The 16,605-nt window shown below is 49.9% G+C and overlaps 1 protein-coding gene across 1 annotated transcript in view; it reads left to right on the forward strand.

The window, feature by feature from the left end:
* Window positions 1–12,008, forward strand: part of WWOX (WW domain containing oxidoreductase) — an 818,391-nt gene extending 806,383 nt beyond the window's left edge. Inside the window, 2 exon segments of the mRNA XM_055078924.1 lie at window positions 11,627–11,833; window positions 11,835–12,008. Coding sequence (XP_054934899.1) covers window positions 11,627–11,833; window positions 11,835–12,008 — 381 coding nt within the window.
* Window positions 12,009–16,605: the final 4,597 nt, after the last annotated feature.

Consider the following 16,605-nt stretch of genomic DNA (forward strand, 5'->3'; position numbering starts at 1 on the left):
CCCTTGCCTGTACTTCAACTTCTCAGGGGCCTTTGACCAAAGAAAAGGCCTTCCTTTCTCTGGGAAAGCGATGCTCTCAAATGGAAGCCTTTGGAAGTCCCGCCAGAAAGGGGTGCTGGAAGAAGGGAACACCCACCTAGCTGGCCTAACCAGAGAGATCAACCCTAGTGATTCCTGGAACAAAGGAGAACAGAGGTAGGGTGCCTTCCCCTGCTGCTTTATCTCTGCTTCCTGGATCCCAACCCCAAAGGCCTCATGCTCTAACGGCTTTTGTTGGCCATGGCATTCAACCAGTTGGAAGAAGATGATCTCAAACACGTAGAACCCAACACACTTGAACGTCCCTGTGTGTTGAGCTTCAACACTTGTATGAAGTGTAGGAGGGCCGTTAAAACCAACAGGGCTGAGGTGAGCTCATTGTACATCAGATATTTCTTTATGTGCCAGTGTTGAGCACTTAGGTGTGTCTACGTGGGATTTGTTTTTTTCCGTGAGAGTGAAAGATTTTATCAACGTCAGCTCCCCACCCCATCCCATTATTCCATCCTAATGACTCTTATCAAAGTTTGCCCACGGCAGCCTCAAGCCTGACCAACAAGGCTGCACAGAACAGAAAGATCGCCTCGTAAAAATCAGCTGGAAGGTGACAAGATGCAGTGAGGCTGCCAGGGTCCCCCCTTGCCATGCGGGAAGTGTCCTCTGAACACTCCTTGAGATGTAAAAATAGCCCCAGGAATCACTGAATGCTGGGTTGGCTTTCTCCCCAAATCGTATAAGTAGGCAATCAGGATTTAACGACCCACACGTTTCCAGTTTTTTTAGTTTATGAAAAAAATATGTCCATCTATTTTCTTTAAGCTCAGTTAGAGACTCATATTTAAAAAAAAAAAAAAAAAAATTCAACGACTTCCTCCCTCTCTTTCCGATGAGGAGAACCGGACTATTTATGCTGCATTTTCGGCTTTTTTTTTCATATATAATTTTTCATATAAATGCACATTTTCCCCTTCTTTCGGGGCGGAAATTTAACTTTTGTGGCAGTGTGATGTGTGTTTAAATTACCAATTTCATAGGCAATATGTCTGATAATTGCGGAGAGATACTGAGTTAACTTGTAGCAGTGAGTTTACGTGACAAAGGGAAAATCAGTTTGTTTGCGGTAAGCCGAGAGGATAAGGCGGGGAAACTTTACTCTTTGGGGGTCGGGGAGGCGGGGTGGGAGGACGCTGGGGAAGGGAGGCCCTGAAATTGCTTTTTATAATTAAAAAGGGAACCTCGGATGTTTTCTATCTTGCATATTTACAATAAAACCTTTAAGTGCTTGTCAAGAGGGTAATGTGTCATTAACTAGGGACTGTGCCTCGCCTCTCCTCTCGGACATGACAGCGAGGCAGGATAAGAGAAGAGTAATTATAGTTCAGCAGGGCTGCCAGGTGTGATAAATGACTAATCAGCACGCAGGAGCCTCCGTCCTCAAAGGAGGGCTATTACAGTGTTATCAGCCGCAGGCCTGGGTGTACGGGGCCCCCGAACAGGGATGAGGACAGGACCTTGTGCCGGGCGGCTTGGCACGCCACTCGCAAGCCCGTGGCTGTCTCTTAGTTTTGTCACCGGCGTCTTTGTGTGGCTGCCACCAGGGGTGGGGATGGAAACACACACACAGGGGCTCCGGCACTCTGCCTCGCGCTAATATTTCTGTAACACACTCACCTGGCTCCATGGCCACCTCCACGTGGGGGGTGGCTTTGCCAGGGGGGCAGCTCTGATGGCATCAGACCCTGCGGGAAGCCTGTTCTCCGGGATGGAGCCAGCCGACCTCTCCTACTCCCGTTTAGGTCCGATAGGGGTGGGTGTTCTTCGTAGTACGTTTGGCCGCTTCCCTCGTGGGAACAATGCCGCATTGTTCCCTGGGCAGGCTGACAGCAGAGTCCTGTCCCGGAGAACGCGGAGTCCTGCCACGGGGGACACGCGGGGCCCTGGTCCTTAAATGTTCTCTGACTCTGCTCACGGGACCGAGCGTCCATGGACCTGACTCGTTTACTTCTTAGGATCGGGACCCGTTCCCTCTCCACCGCGCGGTAGACCGTCAGAGGGAAATTAACCAGAACCCCTTTCAGACCAACTGCATGACATTGATTCTTTCCTTATTAGCCCTCTTGTTTGTTTGTTTTCCTTCTCCCAGCCTGCTGAAGGCTGACCTGGGGGTAGCAAGACCGTTTCAAATATCATTGTAAAAAATGTCCATCAGGAAACAGGCATCTGATGTGAAAAAGGACATAATGTGCTTTTTTAAAAAAAGAAGGAGGAGGAGGAGATAGGACGACACTCTTGATACAAAGGTTATTTTTATAATACTTGCATTTTTATCGGTTGACGTATTTTAACAGGGAGCCCTGACTAAAGTCGTAAAAATTATGACTCCAGCACCAGAGCTCCTTATCTGACAAGTGCAATGCGAACGGTCTTGTTCTTATCAATGAGATCAGATTTCAAAAATGAACGCGAGGACCGCGGCATTGCTCTGCGCACAGATAACCTTGCAGGCGCGGACTCCCAAACCAGAATAAAAGAATCGTCTGTGAAATAATGGGCCCGGAAGCCCAGTCGCGTCACACCGTAATAGACAGTGGGGGGGCGGGGGATGAATCAAAAGGGGGGAAAAACTCATTTCATCTCAGTTAATGGCAGGGAAACGAAGGCAGAGGAGGACTTTCTTTGGAGCGGAGCTGGGGCGACAAAGCCCAGGGTTTCGCCGTGTCATGCACCATTTGCTGATGCACCAGGGCCCTTTTCAGGAGCTGTGAAGCCATTATTATAATGCGAAAAAGGTGGAAAGAAATACTCCCTTCTGGACACTGGAAGGGCAAATGAGGTGCAAGCTTTTTCCTTTTCTTTCTTTCTTTCTTTCTTTTCTTTTTTTTCTCCCAGTCTCTCTCCTTTTCCTTTATGCATAGAAAAGGTTCGAGTGTTCCACACCCCACCCCCTGCCCAGTAAAAAGACCAAAGGATGCCAAGGAGTTCACTCTGCCCTTAGATAAACAGTTTGTCTTGGCTCCTGCAGCGCCTTTTGTGACTTAGCTGGCTGGAAAGTAGCACAAGTATGTTCTGACCTCAGCATTATATCTCTGCTCACATTATTTTCAAATAAGAGCTTTCGAAGCCCATGCCCAATGCTTGCTCTAAGTTTTTAGGAAGAAAGAAAGACAGAGGTATCTAGAAGCACGGTGTCCAGCCTTAGCTCTGTCTGACTTCCTCTCTGTCTGTAACCCACCGTGGAGAAGGGTGCACGTGGGCAGGGCACAGAATGGGAAGATGGAAAGAAAGGACTCCTTATTTTTTTTTTTTTTTTTTTTTTGTCCTCAGCCGTAATAAAGAGTGACTTCTTCACGATGCTACAATGCTGAATGACAGTCCAAGTTCTTTGTAAATTACAGAACCCAACTTAGGACTTGGAAGCTGATTAAAGTGAGATTTTTTTTTTTTTCCTAACTGAGCGATAAATATGGTTGCTGCTGCCTTTTGAAAAAAAAAGAAAGAAAGAAAAGAAGAGAAAATGATAAAGTTCCAACCTGGCTTGTCCCTGTGTGGTTTATGGGGACAGCAAGATTGCACCTATAGCCAGCATTTGATTCTCAGGACTGCTAAAGTGTGAAGAGCAGCCCTGACATCGCAGTCTTCAATAAATCACTATAAAAATGTTTATGAACCCTGCCATTTACTGTCTTTTAAATGCAAATTGAAAGGGGCACCATTGCAAGTGTAAAGGAGACCTGAGGTGGCCTGAAGGAATTATAAAATGTTGCAGTAGGTTTTGGAGATTGTGTGCTCTTAAATGGGACCATTTCCAAGTGATTTAGCATTTATACGTCTCTGACAGTTGGGTTAATTTATTAACGAGATTGCTGTGAATTTGCAGGGAGGTGGAGGCTGGCAGCGCCTTAAACAGTGGCTTTGAGCAAATGACATTTTCATTTCGGCGAAGGAAGAGGGAACTGGTGGTGCAAAATCCAGACCCCCCGAAGTTGTTTGGACAAAATGAGATGAGAACGTGGCTCCTTCAGGGGAAGTCTGCTCCTCCATAGATTTCTTTTTTTTAAAGAATGCTCTCATCTTCCTTAAGTAAAATCTCCATTTGGAAATTTTGAAGGCTTGTGGCTAGAGGAGGGAACCTTGAAAAGGGCAGACTTTAGCCATCCTCTGGCGATACGATAGGCCCATTTACAGCTGAGCACTCCCTAGAAGGCAGATCTCGCCTTATGGTTTGGGTACCATGTGGATGTTCTTTCTACCTTCTTAGAAAGTGCCAGGCAGAGAAAATGAAGCAGAAAGAGCGCAACAGCGTTCTATTCCAAGTCCAGGCTCTCCTCTTCCGAGTCCTGTTACGTTATCCTGATTTTTGGTTACCGCTTGAGCCCGCGACTTCCCCACCTCTAAAACTGTTCGCTGAGTCTGCAGTGAGTTGATGCATATGTCAGGTGCTTAGCACGAGACCAGAGGGTCCCATGGGCTGGGATCCATAACCGTCAGCTCCGTTTTCCCTTTTTGCCTCTCCCGGCACCTGCCTATCCTCCCTAATGAACTTGGAGGAAGAGGAGATCACGAGACAGCGGTCAGTTTACACCACCGTGTGGATTAGAATTCAGATTGCGTTGATTCAGGGAGCTTCTTGTGTGTGTCACATCCCCCAAATGTGAATCAGGCCCATAGGGACAGGTACAGCGCAAGAAAGTAAACAGCCCATGAAAACAGTTGGCTCTGCAATTCTGCCGACTGTTCCCCGCCCGCTCCCCACCTGCCTCGTGTGGAAGAACACCCCAAGTAGGCACTGTTTCTAGAGCCACCGCTTGCAAAACAGTCCCCCGGTCTGCAACGTAAGAGCGGCGTCCTCACTTTGCTGCTCCCGCAAAAAGCGTTTTGCTTGTTTTCAAACACCAGCATCTCACGCGGGTGGGAGGGCGAGGCGTGGGTCTGTTCTCCCTGGCGGCCCCTCGCTCAAATATGCGTCCCTGGCAAGGCCTGCCTGCCGACAGCGCTGCCACGGAGCGGGCTGTCAGATTCTGAAGTCATCATATGCCATCTGTTTCTCCAGTCTTCTGCTCTTCAGCGCAGACATATGTTCGAGGGCTTTCTGTGGGTGGCCGGGGAGGGCGCTTTCTTCCCGGGGAAGAAGAGGAGGAGGAGGAGGTTGCCCATTCCCGCCCGTTTCTCCCGGAGACCCCAAACCGAACTGAAATCAAATTTTCGATGATTCCCCAGTGAGTCCTCCTAGCAAGAAGTTTGCTAGTATGGGATTGTCCCCCGAAAACCATCCCCGTATCAGCTCGGGAGAAAATGTACCTTTTCTGTCTGTAGATAATCTAGATGTGTCGCTTGGTTTTGTTTTCCTTTTCATCCTGGTAACCTTCAGCAGGATTTAAAAAAAAAAAAAAAAAGGCTCACTGTTATCTCTGTATATCCATATGGGCCCCCACTTCCCCATTCCAGATTTTTATTTGATTTTTCATAGTCCTTAGTTCTTTCTGCATTTCACCTAAAGAATAGCGTGTGTATACAGTGGGGCCTGTACAGTTGACTCGAGGTACTGATCACGCGCTAAGCCTAACGTATGGGAGATTTGTACACGTATTTATGGCTTTGCATCCCATCCCATCCCTCCTAGACCCTTTTCTATCTATTAGCCCCCTAGAAAGAAATATTCCGGCTGGCTTGAGGGAGGATACCAACTGTAAGGTCAACCAGGCATGGGGTGGAAACTGGAATAGATTTTCTATGCAGATTTCACGCTGCCTTCCTGGAAAATTCTGAATATTTTGCAGCCTAATGTTTAGCGTCCCAAATTCTCGAAGAAAAATTGGCACGGTGTGAGCCAAACGGGGACGTTTTCCTCTTGTGCCTGTGCCCCCCGCCCGACGTGTGGACATGCACGTCAGTCCTCCCCTTCCCATCCCAGGTGCTGGCAACCTCTCTGCCTTCTGCACGGGACTCTTTGCTTCTCGTGTGAAGGATCTGTCGGTTTTATGCTTTGTCCTCAGGTCCAGCACAGAGCCCACTGCCTGCATGAAGGTGCGGCACACATGTTTGTGGAGTGGACTTGGGGAAGCTCGTGATTTTAAAGACTTTTTTGGTGGGGGATTGACACAAATATATAGGAACAGAGATGGTTAAGCACAGTGGTTAACCCCTGGAGTCATTTTGAGTTCAAATCTTGGCTCTACTACATATGATCTGGGTGCTATTAAGATGGTTAATTTAGTTAAGCCTCAGTTTCTTAGTATGTACAGTGGGCATAATCATAATACCTCCTCCCTCCAGAATTTGTGGTAAGAGTTAGATGACTTGACGGGGCAGGAAAGAGCCCAGCCCAGTGCTCAGAATACATGAAAGGCCCTTTAATCGTCATTAACAGATGTTTGTCAACCTCTACCTTGAACCGTAGGGACAAGTCTCGCTTCTGTTGAAGGGCCCCTTGAAGGCGCCAATGTGATCCTTGACCTCAGGGTGTATCTCTGAAATTCTCTCCCGTTAACATCTCTGAAATCTGTGCACGTCTCAAAGGCCCCCTGAGGCAGGCAGCAGTGATGTTGTGTCATTGCCCCTGCATAAAGAAACATCCAAAGTGCCAGCGATGAAACCTACGCAGTAGGTGTCAACAGCTTGGGAGGAAATCCCAGAGATGATGCTGGAACCTTCTAGGAAACAAATGGTTGTTGGGTGGAGGGGCAAGCGGGTGTAGCAGCATTCTGGAAGTGGGAAGCAAACGTAGGTTTGCTCAGCATAATTGTAGAGCCAGCTTGAGAGCACAGCGCCAGTGGTTTTCATTTTTTTTCCAACGGATTCTTCTAAGAAAGGCTGCATCACCCGTGCTTTTGATGGCACAGAAGACAGTGTATGGAGAAACATGGGCATCAGTGATTCAGAGTTAAACTGTTATTCAGGGGAGAGAGATTCTTACTTAACCGTGAAGAAGTTTGAGGAATGCCTTATTGTTTTCCTCGCTTTTATTTTTATTATAGGCGGAAGAGTTGCCTATGACAAAAATAGAGGTCTAATTAAATCTCAAGGAGTTCTTTAAATTTATTTATTTATTTATTTTGGGCGGCGTTGGGTCTTCGTTGCTGCGCATGGGCTTTCTCTAGTTGCGGCGAGCGGGGGCTGCTCTTTGTTGCGGTGCACGTGCTCTCATTGCGGTGGCTTCTCTTATTGTGGAGCACAGGCTCTAGGGGCGTGAGCTTCACTAGTTGCAGCACGCGGGCTCAGTAGTTGTGGCTTGCGGCTCTGGAGCGCAGCCTCGGTAGTTGTGGCGCACGGTCTTAGTGGCTCCGCGGCATGTGGGATCTTCCCAGACCAGGGCTCAAACCCGTGTCCCCTGCACTGGCAGGCAGACTCTTAACCACTGCGCCACCAGGGAAGTCCCTCAAGGAGTTCTTTAAAAATAAGTATAAAATAAAAATTCTAAGTAACAAGAAAGTAGTGTGCCGTATTTTAATTGGCATACTTCTTTTTTTTAGTGCAAGATAAATAATGCCATCTATAGTGTTAGATTCAGTACAACACAGCATCTTATCCCCTGATAGAAACGTTTAAAAAGATTTCTTCGTGCTCTGGGGATGAAGCCCAGAATCCTTCCTGTGGCCTACCACGCCCTGCAGGGTTTGGCCTTGCTCACCTCTCCAGCCTCATGTAGCCCCAGCTCCCTACACCCCCGTTACCCTGTTTCCCAGCTGCATCCGTGCCATCAACACCTACTTCACAAAGCTCCGCCTCTGCCTCGAATATTCTTCCTCCTTTTCGCTCTTTAGATCCCATCGGTGTTTGACAGAATAATGGCTCCAAAGATGTCCACATCTGAACCCCTACACCGGTGGATATGTGAGGTCGCGTAGCAAACGAGGAATTAAGGTTGCAGGTGCAGTTAAAATTGTACATCAGCAGACCTTAAAATTGGGAGAGTATCCTGGATGATCCAGGAGGGCCCACAGCAATCACAGGTTTCCTTAAACGGGGAGAAGGGAGGCCGAAGAGTCACGACCAGAGAGAAGGCAGAGTGAAAAAGGCTCAGCCTGGTGTTGCCACCTTTGAAGACGGAGGAGGGGGCCGTGAGCCAAGGAATAGGGGCGGCTTCTGGAAGCAGGAAAAGATAATGAAACATATTCTCCCCTAGAGCCTCCAGAAAGGAGCGGAGCCCTGCCGACACCTTGATTTTAGCCCAGTGAGACCCATTTTGGACTTCTGAGCTCCGGAACTGTAAGAAAATAAGCCGCTGAGTTTCGGGCAATTTGTTACAGCAGCCGAAGGGAACTCGTACATCCTCTAAAAGCTTCTTCCTTGAGGAGTTTTTCTCCAGCCCCACCAAGGGCTCTCAGAGCCCCCAGCACCTCTCCTCCACTGCCCTGTCACCATTCGTCACTGTACACTTTTTTGTGTGATTATTTAATTAACCCCCATCTCCCCCGTCCGCCTGTCACCCCAGTAAGGGCAGGCGTTGTTTGTGGTTCACTGTTATTCCTGAAGCTCCGGACCCACCACTGCCCTGGGGCCCGAGATGAGCTCAGTGTCTGTGGAACGAACGAATGAATGAATGTGTGAAGGAGTCAGTGAGTACATGAACACGTTGGTTAATCCATCCACAGGAGACAGAAGGACAAGCGTGATCAACCTGAATTAAGCATATATCCCACATCCAGTGCCAGCCAGGGAGCAGCAATTTTGTCTGTTGAACACACATCCGAGCAGGGAGTGAAGCTGAGGTCCCGAGCCCAGTCCGCTTAGACACAGGCTGGCAGCTCTGCCTCTTCTCCCATGACAAAGGCCTTTCCCCGCCCCACGCAAATCCAGCCCACAGTCAGCTGCGCTCCTCCCCCACCCCTACCCCTATCTCAGCGGGGGAGTCAGGCTGAATAACTTCTTTAAGGGGTGCTGTTGAGTTCCTTCTGGTGGAGTGAAGGATTTGTAGCAAAACCCAGCGTGTAACTTGAGCGTTCTGTGAAGCCAGACACCGGTGCCAAGCTAAATTAGCGTGTGCAGCTTCTGTTTAAGGCAATTATATAGCGTGTAATACCCAGTAGAGAAATTAAGTCCAAGTACATTTTGCCCATAGAGATTATCCTCTCAGTTGGGTTTATTTTAAAGAAGTTTCGCTCCTTATACGTTAAGGTGCATGCGATAAATCACTTACGTAATAAACTACACTATATTACGTGGGGAAAAAGAAAAAAAAAAATGAGACAAGGGCAGGGGGAGAGACTTCAAATGGAGCCAGACTTCAGGCGCAGGAAAGGATGGGAGAGGGAGGAAGTGTAGCGGGAGGCGAGGCTGTGCAGCAGGAGGTTGGAAATGGTACAAACAGCAGCCTGTCCGCAGCGAAGCTCAGGACGCTGCTGTAGAGAGTTGCTTATGTAATAACTGCGGCGCTGTCGCTCCAGAAAGAGTTACAGGGTTCGCGTTTCTAGAGCAGCCCCTTGGCCTGTCTTAATTACTAGCAGTCCACAGTGAGGCTGGAGGGGAGAACCCAAGAGATGAGAGGCTTTATTAAAGATGAGAAAATGGGGGACGGTGTGATCAGGGGTCTCGGGGAGCCACATACTCAGGCGATCGGGATGGGTTGTCATGGTGAATAGCAGTCATCATAATCTAGGAACGAATATAGGACACCCAGTAAAATTTGAATCTCAGATGAACAGTGAATGACTTTTCGTGTAAGTCTATCCCATGGGATATTTGGGACGTACTCTGCCAACACATTATTCATTGTGGATCTGGAATTCAGGCGTCGTCGGGCATCTTGTATTTTTACTTGCTAAATCTGAGAACTCCTGCCACAGCAGAAGTAACAAGGACCATTTTTATTAGATCGATTCTTTTGAGCTCTCGCTTCGTTAAGGGCTTCACAGACGTTATCTCATTTAAACTTCACAAGCAAACTGGGAGGGAGGCACTGTGTTTATCCCCATTTCACGGCGGAGTAAACTGAGGTTTATAAAGGTTCACCCACATGCCCAGTCTCTCTCCAGCTCTAAAGGGAGGATCCAGGTTTCGCACCAAGGCCCACCTGGCTCCAAAAATGCGTGCTCATGGTCACTAACTTCTCCAGCCTCTTCTAGAGGCTGATCTGAAAAACACCTCCGTGAGGAAACATTTCAAGGGAGACTGCCCGTTCTCCTTAGTGCAGAAACACATTCGAGCTCAAAAATCCGTGCTGTTGAGGAAAGAAAAATGATAGTGCTTAGAAAGTGATTTTAAAACTTCCCGGCACACACACCTGGCTTGCCACAGGTCTTGAAACGGGGTCTTGAAACACATGTCGGGCGCAGAACAATCGAGACCACACTCTTTCCCACTGAAGAACCTCCTTCCAGAACCCTCCTCAGTGGAGAGCAAAGAGAAACCGCCTCAGTTTACATGTTTGTCACTTTCTAACTTTGAGAGTCCAATAAAGCCAAGTGCCCAGTAACAATCAGACGTGGGTAAGCTGCCTGTAATTTATGATTTAATGCAGCATAGTGTAAAAATAGGCAATGAAACCGAAAGGCAGTCAAACTCTATCGTCACAAGGAACGTGATCTAACATTTGCTGCGAGCCCACTCGGTGCCAGGAAGCTCACATGTATGTTTCATTTCATCGTCCTGTTATCAGCTTGGGGCCTCTTTCATTTATCTATCGCTAAGACACAAAGTACCCCACAATTTGCTGGCTTGAAACGATGACTGTTTTATTAGATCTCGTGATTTTCTGGGTCAGGACTTCGGATAGGGCTTAGCTGGTTGGATCTCCTGTACCACATGGCGGTGGATATGGGGTCACGTAGCGGTGTTCCGTCCCGGAGAGGCTGGTCTAGAGGGTCTAAGGTGGCTTTTCGCCCAGGTCCAGTGCCTTGTTGGGCTGGCAGGAGGGGTGCGCTCAGCTGGGCTCCAGCACGGCGGTCTCAGCCTGGTTGCCTTCCCGTAAGGCAGGTGTTCAGTAACATAGCAGGAGCTACGTGGCTTTTCTGACCCTCCCCGGATGTCACAGGGCATCAACTTCCACCGTACACCATGGGGGGAAGCAGTCCCGCGACCATCGGATTCAAAGGGAAGGCCATGGGCTGTGCCTCCTGCTGGAAGGAATATGGAGGAATCTGGGGCAGATTTGAGAGCTGTCGTGGGGCCTTTGCTCTCTGTTCTTCCCTTTGTCAAGAAAGGTATTCCTCTGTAGCCCTGCGTGGCTGAGTCCTCCTCACCCTCTAGGCGCCTGTCACCTGTCAGCTCCTCAAAGAGCTTGTCCATGCCCCAGCGCTGCCCGTCCTCCCCCCGCCGCAGTCGCCCGTAGGACTGTGTGCACATCACCAGCCATACTCTGCCCTTATCTGTGTTGTCCTTCTACCTGCGAGCAGGTAATTCCTCGAGATGCGGGCCCCGGTTTTGTTCGACCTGCTCATTGCTGTTTCCCGGTGCAACACCTAGAGCTGCGTCGAGCACATAGATGACGCTCCGTGCAGAACTGTCGAGTGAATGAAAGTGCCCGGCAGTACCCGCTGGTGGCCCAGTAGTATGGACGCCACCTCCGCCAGGGAGCATTCCTGGGATAACCGAGAATCCACTCATACCTGCCAAGCAGACTTGAATCCTCCTCATTTTCCGCTGCCCCCAGGAGTGCAGGAGCAGAGCTGAAAAGTACATGGGGACAGAAAACGCTGCGGTCCGAGGCAGACCCTGTTAGTGGTGGCCCGCCGGCCAGGCTCTGCTGGTCCCCATTATAGCCGTGGTGGGCAGGGGCCGCCATGCGACGGGGAGCGTGCGCCAGCGTCCCGCTCCCTCCGGACGCCCTGCGCTCGGACGTCGCTCTTCCGTCTGCAGAGTATATCGTTTTGAAGCCCGTATGTTCCGTCTGCCTCAGCTTCTGTTTATACTGGTGCAAAGCGAGGGCTGCTTGGCCTTGGGGAGTTTCACGGGAAGGTAGTAAACGTGTTTGGAAAAGACTTGAAAGTCCAGCTGTATGTGTTTTCGTTTTATAGTTAGCCTTAAATGAGTGACTCCACATACCTCGAGTCATAAGGAGGCCCAGCAGGGACTCACGTTTTCCTTTAGTTGGCTGGGGGCGCGCACCTAGGTGAGACTTGATTATTTGCAAATTTTTTTCTTTTTTCGGTTGTTTAAGTCCACAGCTTATTCCTGGCCTTCGTGCTTTTAGAGCTCTCCTCTTACGTTTCAGAAGGAAGTTATTGCTGTTGTTTTCACTTGAATTTACTAAAAGAAACGTGAGGTGGGCTGTGGGGAGGAGGAGGGAACAGCAGAAACTTGGACCTTTTGGTGCCAGACCCTGTGCCGGGCACATGGGCACAGTTAACCCTCAACATACCCTCTGAGGAAGGAAACGGAGTCTTGGCCAGGCTAAGAAGCTTCCTGCTTTCCTCTGAGGTTCACTCTTTGCTCTGAGCACCGCCTTGTTCTCTGCCTGTGGACCTGAGGCCTCTTGAGGCCACTCCCTCGCTCCCCCAGCTGGGGTCCCCAAGAGCCTGTCTCAGAGCCAGGTTCACGGCCGCTTGCTGCCCCGTGGGAGGAGAAGGAACACACGATTCCCCAGTATCATTTACTACCCAGGCTAAGGCTGGAGTCACGGGAACAAGGTCGCCTGTGGCCACGGATGATGGCCTGATAGATGAGTTCCCCGGCGGTGCTGTAACAGAGTGCCACAAAGTTACGTGCCTTGGAACAACAGAACTGCATCATCTCACAGCTCTGGAGCCTAGAAGGTCCAAATCAAGGTGTGGGCAGGGCCCTGCTCTCCCTGAAAATTCTGGGGGAGAATTCTTCCCTGCTCCTTTCTAGCTTCTGGTGTTTCCTGGCAACCCCTGACCTTTACGGGCGCATAGACGATTCACTCCAGATATTTGTGGGGCGCTGTGTTAGTTTTCTATTGCCGCCGTAACAAATTATCACACACTGAGGCTCTCAGACAACCCAGATTTATGATCTTACAGTTCTGTGTAAGGCAGAAGTCGAACACGAGCCTCCCCGGGCTAAGATCAAGGTGTGGTCAAGGCTGCATTCTTTCTAGAGGCTCTGGGGGAGCATCGGTTCTCTCGCCCTTCTCACCTCCTAGAGAGAGGCCTCCCGCTTGGCTCTGGGCCCCCTTTGGTCCATGTTCAAAGCCAGCGACATCAGGCCGAGCCCTTCTCACACTGACATCCTTCTGGCCGTCTGTTCAGAGTCCCTTTTCTACTTTTAAGGACCTTTGTGATTCCATCGGGTCCGCTGGATAATCCAGGATAATCTTCCTATTTTAATGTCAGCTGATTAGAAACGGTAACTGCATCTGTAACCTTAATTTCCCTTCGCCACATGACCTAATATATCTACAGGTCGTAGAGATTAGGATGGAGACGTCTTTGGGGGCCCCTCTTCTGCCTTCCACAGGTGCCTTGTCACCTGCCAGGCTCTGTGCTCAGCAAAGACGACACAACAGTAAATGATACAGACAAGGCCACGTGCTCACAAAGCTTACCTGCTAGTGAGAGTGAAGGGCAATGGAGAAATCAACAAGCACATTCCAGGAAGTGTCAGTGGTGTGCGTGAAATTAACAAGGCGATGTGCTGGAGAATAGTAATGGGGGGGGGGGGCTTACATCAATAGAATACTCAGGGAGAGCGTCCCGAGATAGCCGAAAGCCTGAAAAAGGGCCATCATGTCAACTGGGGAAGGGTGTTCCACATGGAAGGAACAGCCAACAGAGCGGCCCTGAGGCCTTTAGAATAACCACTGGCTGCTTTCCATAGGCTGTATTGGAGAAGGTGAGCCAGGATGGTGGTTAGTAGCTGTTGCAGTGATGCAGGGGAGAGATGACACAGGCTTTACAGGGCACGCTGAATCATAGCACCCAAGGGTATCCTTATCCTAATCCCCAGGTTGCAGGAATGGTACCTTACCTGGCAAAAGGGGATTTGTAAATGTGAGTCACTTAAGGATCTTGAGATGAGGAGTGATGGGCAGGGCTGGGGGGTTGTGCAAGTGTAATCACAGGGGTCCTTGTAAGAGAAGCAGAGGAAGATTTGACTACAGAATTAGGAAACGGGATGACGGCACCAAAAGGTTGCAGTGATTGAGGGAAGGAGTCATGAGCCCAGGAATACAGGTGGCCTCTATAAACTGGAAAAGGCAAGGGAATTGATTCTCCCCGAGAACCTCTAGAAGGACCCGGCCCTGCCCACACCTTGACTTTAGCCCAGCGAACCTGATTTCAGCTTTCTGGCCTCCAGAACTCGAAGAGGGTAGCGCTGTGGTTTTCTCCAACCACCAAGCTAGTGTAATCTGTGACAGCAGCCGTAGGAAACTAATGCATCTTGCTAAGGGTATGCCCTTGGAGGGAGAGCAGGGACCCAATTCAAGAGATGTTTAGGATTCAGTTTTGACAGGCCTTGGTCCCAGTGGGGGTGGATCTGAGGTCCCTAACTTGGGTGACTGAGTAGAGGATGGTGTCGTTAACTGAGATAAGGAGGCGAAGCACAGGGAGGAAGGAGAGTTGAGTTTGGGGTGTGTTGAGTTGAGCCAGGGGCTGGTGCCCAGCGGTTCCCTGGAGGTGGGGTTCTGGAGCTCAGTGAATTTGGGCTGAAGATCCAGCCTCAAGCCTGGGGCCTGAAACACTTTAAGCCCTGAATGAATGAATGAATGAATGAATGAGCGAATGACTGAGCGAATGAATGAATAAACGATCGACATCCATGTGGGAATCCTCTGAAATGGTGACACCATCCAATTCGGTAAGATTGCTCCAATGCCTACTATTTCTGTTAACCTTTCTGTCTAAAAATACATCCCATGAAACCCTGCCATACTTAAAGGGAACTTCATTTTGGCCTTATTCTTCCTCGGTGCCCCGGTAGGTTTATCCTCTGGAGAACACCCTGTACAATCCCACCTCTCCATCACTGGGATGCTGCCTTTAAATGCCGCCAGTTGCTGGGCCAGGCAATGGTAAGAGAAGTTCCTGTGATCACCACCATGTCTTAACCTGAACAAATAGGCTAAGCATTTCGAAATTATTTGTCTCCTTAAGCCTCCCTGCAGAGCTAATCAAAAGAGAGATGACCCTGGGTGGCACTAGTATCAGGTGAGAAAACAGACACGGTCCCATAACTTGCCCAGTATCCATAGATGCCCGGTGACTGAGCCAGGACGGAAGTGAGAGGGCTTTCCAGGCTGCAAAAGCTATTTAATATGTATCATTTTACTACTAGCAATAGAGACGGTAAATCACGATAGAAACTGCCCTTTATTCATCCTGCAAAGTGTTCCAGGCTCTCTACCGAGCGCTCTGCATGCAGGTTATTCTTCCTGAGAACCTTAGGAGTGGTTACTTTCATTGCATTTCCTCTCTGTTGCTGCATAGCTAATTCCTGCAAACTCAGGAGCTTACACCCTGTATAGACCATCTCGGCAGGTCCGAAGCCCAGGCCCAGCCTAGCTGTATCTCCTGCTCAGGGTCTCAGGAGGCTGAAATCAGTGTTTTCCAGGGCTGGGGTCTTTTCAGAGTCTGTGCGTGTTGACAGGGGTCATTTCCTTGGGCTGAGGTCCCCATTTCTTTGCTGGCTGTTGTCTGAGCACTGCTCTCACCCCTCGGGGCTGTTCTCAGGTCCTTGCCACGTGGCCCCGTCCATTGATGCTGTCACAGTGTGACTGTTTTCTCCTTAGAGGCCACAGGAGCATCTCAATCTGTCTCTTCAGGGAGGGCTCAGTCTCTTTTCAGGGCTCACCTGATTAGGTCAGGCCCACCCAGGATCCTCTCCCTTTGGATGAACATCAAGCTTACTGCTTCGGGACCTTAATCCCATGTGCAAAAATCCGTCCACCTCTGTTGGACAGCATAATTCCAATCATGGGAGCTAGCTAGCCCATCCTATTGCTAGGTCCCGTCCACACTGGAGAGCATTGCAAGGGTGTGTATTTTAGGGGGTGGGGATCTGAAGGATCATCTTGGAATCCTGCCTTTCCTCGTCTGTGGAATTCCCATGTCGCTGATGTTGAAACTGAGACTCAGGGGCCATGATACCGTTTGCCCAAGGCCACTCAAGGACAGCTGGGATCCAGGACCAGATTCATCATGCTTCCAACGCCAGGCTGTACCGCCCCCGCCCCCCGCCCCCTCCCTCGTCCACCGGCCTTCACCCGAAGGCGCTGACCTTGCCGTTCGCTGCCCCCGGAGGAGTGCAGATCACTGCACCCGCCCCAGGCTTTGTCCTCCGGCCTCTCGAGCTGCCACCTGCGTCCGGCGACCAGAAGGAAACTGAACAAGTGCCAGTGCCTTTAAATGGAGCCACACTGGTATAATGAGCAGTACGGGGACAGAGGAGACGGCTAAAAATGTCCCCGACCTTCTGAAAAAGGGACAACTTGGCCAGGTATCGAGTCAGCTCCGTGACATTAATGCAGTTATCCCGATTCGGGATCAGATGTATTCACCATTAAACGTGCTTTAACTTGATTGCCAGCAAGCCTTGTATTGTTCAGAGGAATCAGCGGAGCTGGCCGAGGGACGTGGTTGATGTCAGCAGGCACCTTGCTCTTCCAGACTTTAGAGGCGATCGCTGTAGCTGCTAAGAAGGCCTGCTCACCGCGTGGACCCTTTGGAGCTG

Source organism: Physeter macrocephalus, chromosome 17, assembly GCF_002837175.3.
Source record: "Physeter macrocephalus isolate SW-GA chromosome 17, ASM283717v5, whole genome shotgun sequence".
Taxonomy (NCBI): Eukaryota; Metazoa; Chordata; class Mammalia; order Artiodactyla; family Physeteridae; genus Physeter; species Physeter macrocephalus.